Source organism: Triticum aestivum, chromosome 3A (genome assembly GCF_018294505.1).
Source record: "Triticum aestivum cultivar Chinese Spring chromosome 3A, IWGSC CS RefSeq v2.1, whole genome shotgun sequence".
Taxonomy (NCBI): Eukaryota; Viridiplantae; Streptophyta; class Magnoliopsida; order Poales; family Poaceae; genus Triticum; species Triticum aestivum.
The window spans coordinates 740,983,697-740,992,839 of record NC_057800.1 but is presented as its reverse complement, the minus strand read 5'-3'; the positions used below and the strand labels follow the sequence as shown (position 1 = coordinate 740,992,839).

Below are 9,143 nucleotides of genomic sequence, written 5' to 3'. Positions count from 1 at the left end.
CTACTGGATTGATACCTTGATTCTCAAAAACTGAGGGAAATACTTATGCTACTTTGCTGCATCATCGCTTCCTCTTCGGGAGAAACCAACGCAGTGCTCAACAGGTAGCATGCTCCTCTGCCTTGTCATTCCCTGCTCCGAGGGAAACCTCAGGTCTGTGCTCTTTCGGATCGGATGATGGTGGTGGGCCGCGTCGTTCCCCTCTTGTAGGCATCATTTCTGGAGTAGGGGTCAGCTGGGGGACCAGTGTTGATTTGACGGTGGTGGTGGTACGACCGGTTTGGGGTCGACGGCGGTTGTTCGGTGCTGTTCTTTGGGGTTTGGCGGCGGTGCCATTGGCATCATGGGACGGCCATCCGTTTTCCCACTCGCGAAGGTGTCTCACCCATGTTGTTGGCTTGCTCAAGACCCTCCCATGGCTGCCGATGTGTTGCGGTGAGCTCCGTGCTCTTGGTGATGTCCGGTTCTTCTTTGCTCATTGATGGCGCAAGATGCCTCCCCAACTTGCTAATCATCCTGTTACCGTAGTAAAGGTTCGTGTTTAGTTGCACTCGTTGTTTATGGATGCTTCTGAGTTGTGTCGTGGTCTTGGTACGCACGCCAATTCGGTGTGTTAGGCTGCTTGCAAAATTCGAGTATTCTGATCCCTCGACAACACCCCACATCTACGAATGTCTTTCATGGCGATGGTCTTTTGTCTACTAGCTTGGTGTGCCCTGTCTGGGTGTTGCTTGTACGGTTTTCGGCCCGGTTTCCCTCATAAACGGGGTCACTTTGTTTAGGTTTTCGATCTAGTTTCCCTTATAAACTGGATCAGCCAACGCTTAAGGGGAAACTCTTGGCTTCGCAGCTTTTGAGCAATATATTCAGATGGGGATCCCCCCCCCCCCCCGTTGACCGCTCAAAAAAAGCACATGCACCAGCATCACAACACACATGCGCAGCAGCAGCACAACACACATGTGCGCAACAGCAGCAGACACACACGCATACACGCGCGAGCTATGAATTGCCCAAAATCCTCCAAATTCGTCACCAGCAATGAGAATCCGACGTAGGCAAAGGGTCGCCGGAGTTGCGGGGTTGTTGGGGGTTCCATTTTTCTGGTCACCGGGGAGGCGGACGGTCGGCGGTGTGAGTTTTGACGGCGACAGACGGGAGGAAGAGACGTCGCACATGAGAGAGGAGAAGAAAATTAATAAAACTCGGAAGTGGCATAGGGCAAAAATAAAAGACTTTTTTTGTGAGAAAACTTTTGATCTATTCATCAACTGTCAAGGTAGTATAAAGAACACCAGAAGTAAAAATTACATTCAGATTCATAAACCACCTAACAATGACTACAAACACTGAGCGAGCCGAAGGCACGCCGTCGTCATCGCGCATCCCTAATCGGAGCCAGAAAAATATTGTTGTAGTAGATAGTCAGGAAGTTTTTGTACTAAGACCCAATAGGACCACACGAGAACATCAACCATCGTCGATGAATAAAAGCGTAGATTAGAAGGATCTAACCTGCAGAAACACATATGTAGACGAAAAACGACCGGATCCAAGAGGATCCACCGGAGATAAATGTCGATTGGATCCCACAAGAACCTTATTCCATCTTCAAAAACCCGTTGCAGCCTCGTCTTTTTTTAGCATGGCACAAACCCTAACAATTCAAAAAGGCACCTAAAAAATAAGCACCATAGGAGACGAGGCGGACGGGCAAAAAAATTAGGAAAAAGCTACCCTTCAGCCGGCTGATGTATGTGTAGCGTCCGCCGCCTACGTAGCCGTTGGATAGTTCGGATGGAGCGCTCACGCTGTCACAAGCCCCGCGTAGTCATTTTTTTTGCAACAAGGGTCTTGTTTCAGAAGGTTCCTATAAGAAAGATCTTGTTTCGAAAGAAGAAGAAAATGGTCCAATGGTGAAGATTTTTTCCCGCGACATGGCTCTTGTTTCAGAAGGTTTTTGCAACAAGGGTTTTATTTCAAAAATAAAAAATGGTTCTCTCCAATAGAGGTCTTGTTTCATAAATATAACCCCAGCTGCAGACAGCGTTGGAGGCTGCAGTTGGAGGAGCGCTCAACTTTAGAGCGTGAGAGGTCAGACACTGCAAGATGAGGCATGTTTCAGAAACATATCCCAGATTGCAGAAAACACCGGAGAAGCATCCGACATGAGAGGTCCTCGCCATGGTGCTGGAGGAGAGGTGGCAGTTGCTCATGATGCTGGGGTGGAGGAGGGGTGGCAACTCCAACAACCGGAGGCACTCCATGGTCGAAGCGCTCGGACCATGGCGACACAGCAGCTACGTCTCCAGCCTAGGGTGTGCGTGTCTTGGCCAGTTATTGTCTCGGCGGACCATTGCAACAAGGTCTTTGTTGCAAAGCTCTTGAGCGCAACAAGCTAGCTGTTGCAAAGGTCCTCGACTGGCTGGGACGGTAGATCGATGATTGTTTTAGGCGGCATCTGACGGTTGCCGAGGCGGCTGATCTAATCAACTGATTTTCCGGCGGACGCGTAGCAGTGCCTAAAAAATTAAGAGACTTGTGCTACTTTTGGGAGGCAACTCCTAAAATTTTTACTCCTCTGAAGGTAAGGTTTGAGGGTTGGGCTAGGTGCAGTGGCTCTTAAATTTACTCCTCTAATTCTTAAAGTTTTTAAGAAATCAACTAACAACTAGAGATGCACTTAAATTTACTCCACTAATAAGGATTTCTACTGGATCAAGATGCTCTAACTGGGTTCAAAACTTCAAATCAAACATACCTTAGAATACTACTGGCGTAACGTGGCTGCCACTCTGGCTTCATAGAGTATTGTTTAACCATGTGCCGTCACTTTGTGTCAGTTGACTGTTTGACCGTCATATTTAAATACTAGTGCATCTCATTGCTGAATAGACAATACTGCTCCCACGTGACATTCATTCAGCTCCCCTCATGTCTTCATTTTCCAAAATTACAAAAATCAGTTGCCTCTGAATTCCGATCCCCAAATTCTAAACCAGAGCGCTATTTCTACGGACTGAAAATGACTTCCATTTTATTTGCTCAACTGAAACGATTATTTCATACGGTTATTAAAGCTTATGGCATAAAGTCAACTACTCCCTCTGTCTCAAAACGTAAGACGTTCTTTTGACACTATAGGAACAACAGAGGGAGTACGAAAGATTGGCTCTTCACTGGCTTAGTTTCATCTCATCGCAAACAAAAGGAAACGATAAAGAAACAAACCCTTGTGTTCAGCATGATGTAGACAGTCAGGCTACATTTATGTTCATTTACAAACCAAGCAATAATGAATGTTCTTGTAACAACAGGTTACATCACATCACATCAACCATCCTGGACTCACTACAGTTGCTCTTCTAATCTCAAGAGCGAGCACTGCACTGCAATTGCACTCACTAAACTCTGGGAAACGCCCGCAAACCTACGCTAAATCAAGCGGAACTCACTCAGTTATCATACAGACAGACAGACAGACAGGATCATCATCATCATACAATTACCAGCCCTAGGCATCCATCAGCAGCCTACACAGGAACTCAATCAACATTTATGTGAGCCATCGCCTACGACTGCACAACTCGAAAAAGGTCGGGAAAAATAACAACACAACCAGATCGGAGGGAGAGGATGGTGGGAAGGGGATGCTACAAGATCTTGGAAAAAAATCAAGTTGTTGATCAGCAGGGGGCTGACGCTGCGCTGCTAGGAGTTGTTGATCAGCAGGGGGCTGGTGCCGTTAGCTTGTCTATGGAAGAGGAAGAGCGACACAGGCATCGCCGGAGACAGCATATTGGCTACACATTCAAACTGCAATGGGATGGGAAACACAAATTAGCTGTCAAGTGATTCTAAAACTGTATGAATGTATGGCTTGCACAGAAAAAGGATTCATGTGGTGTTCTGCTTACAGAACTCAAGCAGCAAGTGGTGATTGTGGCATACCTTTTCCTGCCGGTACTTCTCGCGTATAGCATTGAGGGGGGGACTTCCACTGGTGTTGCCCTGCTGCAGCTCCCATAGATCGCGTACGCATCCTTGAATATCGGAACTTTTGTATGAGGTGTAATGCTCGAGAGTACAGTTCTGCATGAGACATAACATATATTAGAGCAAATAGAACATGATGTACAGAGGTCTGCATCCAGAGTGCTCATACGAACCCATGGCAGGTCTGATTGGTCGAGTGTCCATCTTGCAAGGAACACTGCTGAGGCTGCCACCACCGAAGGGTGAAATTTCAGGAAACTGTAATCGGTCAAAGTCAACTCCGCGAGATAATTGCCCAGATAGCCCAAAGTTGCACAAGGAGCCTGCAAATGTAGTTTGGGAACTTAGTGATCATCAGACGCCAAACATACAAATTAAATGAAAACTGTGCTAATATGGTTGGATGCCAGTCTTACTTTTTGAGAAGCATGTGCTGCTCTAAGGAATCTCCTAATAAAATTTCAAGGAAACGCTTGTCAGTGATGTCATATTGGAAAAGAAATAAGATCTGTCTAGTCATCCTGTTCTGAGTAACTAACCTCAGAAACGTTTTGATTGTGGGAACAGAAAGATGAAACCCCAGATCATTAAGCACTTCGCACTCCATTTTCAGCACCTATGGAATCAGGATGATATCAATTATGGCAGATCAACAATGACATTTCGCATGTGTAATTAACAATCCTTCAAACTTCACATGTAACAAGTACCTGATTTTTTGTATATGTGTTATCAGTTATGAAACAAAATTCTTCAACACGAGGCGCACAGATCTCTTCATATTTTCTGCAGAAGAAGGTAGATCTTTAAATGATTCTACTGACATATGTCACTGGCGCCAATGGCAGCACAAACAATAAACATAATTCATGCATTTGCCGCAAAGTAAGCTCCTTCAGCAACTAGGCAAACCTTTTCATGAGACATCTTCCTATCAATTTCAAAGCTTTTGATGTTAAAATATTAAAATCAAACAAATGTGAACTTACGAGGCAATCAGCATGCTAGTTATTCCAAGAAGTTGTAGTTTCTGTCTTTCAATATATTTCCGAGAAAGAAATTGGTCAATAAGATATACAGTGAGGTACAGTGTGTCTGGCACAAGTTTATATTCCTCAGAAACCTGCAAAGATGGAACTTCATAAGCTAAGAAGTCATGATTCATGAACAGTGAAGATTAAACTTGAACAGGGATCTTGATTTGCTGCAAAAGAAAATGCAGGTTTCCCATATGCATGTGAGAAATGTAGAGTACATTTCTGGTGCTGAAGATCACTGTCATCGTATTCTGACTTCGTCACTATCACAGGGCCTCTGTGGTTTATGTGTTTATTTTCTATATATACATACAGCACATGTTACCACCACAGCACGAGTTTGACCATGTTGCATTTGGCTCAGTTCAGCAACTTATGTGGTGCAAAAAGAAAGGATGGACACCACTGATTCAAACTTCTCATATAAAATCCTCCATCACCACTGATTCAAACTTCTCATATAAAATCCTCCATCACTAACACCATATAGTTATGAGATTTGAAAGGGAAATGAATAACTACGTGGACAGGGATGTAAAGAATATTTATGTGATCTATTGAGTCCAACGAGGTCGGATGTGTAAACCTTGCACTCTATTCCTCTCTGAAATGAATGTGCAAAGTTCCTACCATCCGTAAAAAAAACACATTCACGTGTATTTAATTTTGCAAGTTATATACATCAATTTGTATGTAAAGTTGTGCAGTTAAGTGACAATGATGATGTTCAGTCTCAAAAACATGGTTGGACTATTTATGCATAAATTTAATCAGAAGCAATATATACAAACCTCAACAAGCCAATCAATCAGGATTCCTCGCATGCCCTTCGTGATATCCCTTTGCAAAGTCTCCATGTAATTTGATTTAGGTCTCCTTATAAGCTGGGGAGTAACATGAGCATATAAGATGGAAGCTGAAATGCTTTCAGAAAATAATTATAGTGAAGGAAACACAAACATCCAAAACTGAAATTCTTCCCAGCTTAATAAGGCATGTAACATATGAGGAATTTAAAAGTCTGTCTAAACAGTAGAAGAAGCTCTTCCCTTCTACAACAGAATATAAACATACCTCTGCAGCCATCAGGTTTCTGTATATTTCTGCAGCATAGGAAGCACACATTTGTGGATTGCCATTATCTTTGTCAATGTCTATAACGTTTAAGCCAACATAGTCCCCTGGAACAAAGATAAAGATTCTTTAGATGCTGCCCAACAAAACAGAATACATAAATACCTGCAAGTTTCTCAGGAATGCTCAGTGGACAAAATATTTACAATATGCTTTTTTGTTTTAAGTTTTGTGGCCACATAAAGACCATAAAGATTCAAGAATATACTCAGGATACGACCAGACTGCCAGCAAAGAAGTGCAACATTACAAGCAAAGAGAAGCTCCGAACAGTTTCTCAAACTTCTAAGTTCTAACCTATCTTTAAGTCCATATGCTAAACGGTAGAGAGAGAGAAATGCAACTTAACTAACCAGTGTTTGAGTCAGCAGTTTCAGATTTATCTCTTGTGTTTCTTCCCTGAAAGAATGGCTCATGAACACCACTCTCCCTGTTCCGTGCAATATTCCATAATGACAACGATCCCTTGTTTTCGAGCAGAGCAGTGGGCTCCTCTTTTGGTGGCAAAAGCTCTGCCTTCTGAGTTTCTTCCACGTTATGAGAATCATTCACAACAAATGAAGTTCCACTAACAGTAGGAAGAGGTGGCTTAGGGGCCTTCTTTGCGCACTGCTTGTTTTTGCTTCGATTTAGCCCTACCTTTTGTGTGGGCCTTGACTGGAACAAAGGAAATACATTCTAAATTAGCTGACATCAGGAAAAGGTAATCATCAAAAAATCATACTAGGATACTGTAATAATATGTGGAACATCTTGGTACCTGTAGCTTAGTCACAGCAGTGCCATTTCTGAACGAGTTTGCACAGCTTATGTTTGTCACATCCTTGAGCGCTGCTCGCCTTTTAGGAGGTGGAGCTGAAGTTAGAGCACTTGCACAAGTGTTCTCATCCGAAGCTCCCCGTTTCGCCTTTCCTTTAGTCACCGGTTTTCGTTCAGTTCTGACAGGTACCGGTGCTGGGTGAGGCACTCCAAATCTTCCGCGATTAGCAGCTTGAGCTCGTGTTACACGGCCGTTGGGAGCTTGGCAAGCAATAAGGACTGCATTATCCTTCCTTGCAGCCATTTAAGCCTGAATGGGTGAAAATGAAAATAGCATTATGGATTCATGCACTGAGCAAACAATATAGCAAGAAGTAGCACTGCAAAACTGAAAGGGGAATAAGACTAGGGTCTAGGATGTGCGTGAAACATCATGCAACACTCTGTCTTAAATAAACAAGTGAAGGTACAAGTTTACATTGGGACACATCATTTCAACAAAATTACTTTCTGGTGTTGCATCCATGGACAAAATAATGAAAACCCATATTCATGAAACCCAGTTCACAAGATGCACGACTCGAATTATATCTAAGTATATGAATACAGGTGACGTTGTTCTTTTTGAAATTGTGGAAAAGGTAGTTCTTTCTGGTTCTGGATAAGCTTAATGCCCTGGATTGCATTTTGTTTCCACTACCACATGTCTTGCAATAAGAAAATCATGTTGACCGCGTAGAAGAAATGTGCATCTATAATTTGATAGATCCCCAAATCATGTCCTTCAGGTAAGTGAAAAAAAATGCAGAAAGGGCAGCCGCCATCAAACTTAATACATAGCCAGCACTAAAGCGCATCCAAATAATTAAAATGTGGGTGGGGATGAGCAGCACGAGGATGGCAGCCTCGTTCGGCGACGAGGAGCAGGGGGGAGGGGGGCGGCGGCGGGTCGGCCCCAGTTCTTGAAAAAAAGAAAACCCAAATCCTTTTCTTGGAAACAAGAAAGCCCAAATTCGGCGACCACGGCGCGCAAGGAAGGATAGCATCTATGGGGGATGAGTGGAGAAAGAACTCACCGGGCTCGGGAGGGCGGGGCGAGAGGAGTCGCCGCCGGCGTCGATCTGCCGAGGCCCGAGAGGAACGACCAAGAAGAGACTGTACCGCCGTCGATCTGGCGGCGAGGGGGGATGCGCCGGCAGGCGGCCCTGGGGGAGGCTGGCCGCCGTCGCTGGAGCCGTTCGCCGAGAGCGTGACGGGGAGCAGGGGGCGCCGGCTTCTTGGCTCGGAAAGGGCGGGCGGGCTCTAGGGTTTAGGAGGGGGGGAATGCGGCGGCGGGGAACCAACCCTAGCGGCGCCCGTCCAGATCTACGCGGACAAGGCTCCCCCGCGCCGGCTGGATCCGGATGGGGCGGCGGAGGCGGAGGCGGCGACCACCGAGCCTTCGGGGTTTGAAGTTTGAAGGGGGGAGGCGGGATGATTTGGGGCGGCCGTAGAAGAAGAGGACAAGGAGGGGAGGGGAGGAGGGGACGACGCTCCTCTCGTGGGTTCAATCCCTTTGGCAGGCCTGGCCCTACCCAAGCCCAATGTGAGTGAGATTCAACTGCTCACACTTTTTTCCCCTCGCGTTAGTCGATCTGTCCCCCCCCCCCCCCCTCGGCCTCCGGTGTCCTCCTGTGTGCCCGAAGGTGGGAGGGAGCCCTCGTGTTAGGTTTGTGCATGAGAAAGGGAGGCGGGGCACGGGAGGGTAGTCTCCTGGCTCTGTCTCGCTCCTTGTGCGGCCACACACCGAAGAGCACGTGATGTTTGCACCTGGGATCAACAGCTTCGGATCTCGGACGCTTCGGTCCTTCATGGTGGTGGTGGTGGTGGTGGCGGTGGAGATGCTGGCATCAACTGAGTTCCGGTCCAGGTTCTTCCCTTTTAGTCTCGTGACATGGTCTTCTTTGTCGGCAATCGATGACTTGACATGCAAACAGAGTGTCCCTAGCCAGGGTGCATTACATGATACTATAGAATACCTTTTATCACAAGAGTTGACAACAATAGATACACACTACAAAGCTGCACATCATTGTTATCACAAGAGATTCAAATACCAGGAGATTTTATTCACACTATACATCAAATTCATTTATACAAAAGAAAGCTCCATAAACTGCATCACCTATACTATCTTGACTTGAGGAGAAAATACTAAAGGAAAATGAACAAAATATC

The 9,143-nt window shown here is 45.5% G+C and overlaps 1 protein-coding gene across 2 annotated transcripts; it reads right to left on the bottom strand.

The window, feature by feature from the left end:
- Positions 1–3,218: 3,218 nt before the first annotated feature.
- LOC123063654 (cyclin-A2-1) lies at positions 3,219–8,469 on the bottom strand. 2 transcript variants are annotated; one of them, XM_044487525.1, is made up of 12 exons: positions 8,003–8,469; positions 6,928–7,236; positions 6,521–6,824; positions 6,108–6,214; positions 5,825–5,917; positions 4,986–5,119; positions 4,707–4,782; positions 4,536–4,612; positions 4,413–4,446; positions 4,170–4,319; positions 3,952–4,092; positions 3,219–3,816 (listed from the first exon to the last, which is right to left on the bottom strand). In XM_044487525.1, exons 2-12 carry the CDS (start codon positions 7,228–7,230, stop codon positions 3,712–3,714), a joined length of 1,524 nt encoding a protein of 507 aa, XP_044343460.1. In that variant the 5' UTR covers positions 7,231–7,236; positions 8,003–8,469; the 3' UTR covers positions 3,219–3,711. The 2 variants fall into 2 exon arrangements, with proteins under 2 accessions (XP_044343460.1, XP_044343461.1); XM_044487526.1 differs by having other exon boundaries at positions 8,271–8,421.
- Between the last annotated feature and the right edge of the window lie 674 nt (positions 8,470–9,143).

Coding starts and splice junctions, on each gene's coding strand:
- LOC123063654 (XM_044487525.1), bottom strand. CDS start 7,230: ATGGCTGCAAGGAAGGATAATGCAGTCCTTATTGCTTGCCAAGCTCCC. Junction 6,215..6,520: donor AACTGCTGACTCAAACACTG/GTTAGTTAAGTT, acceptor TCTTTGTTCCAG/GGGACTATGTTGGCTTAAAC. Junction 5,918..6,107: donor GAAACCTGATGGCTGCAGAG/GTATGTTTATAT, acceptor GTTACTCCCCAG/CTTATAAGGAGACCTAAATC.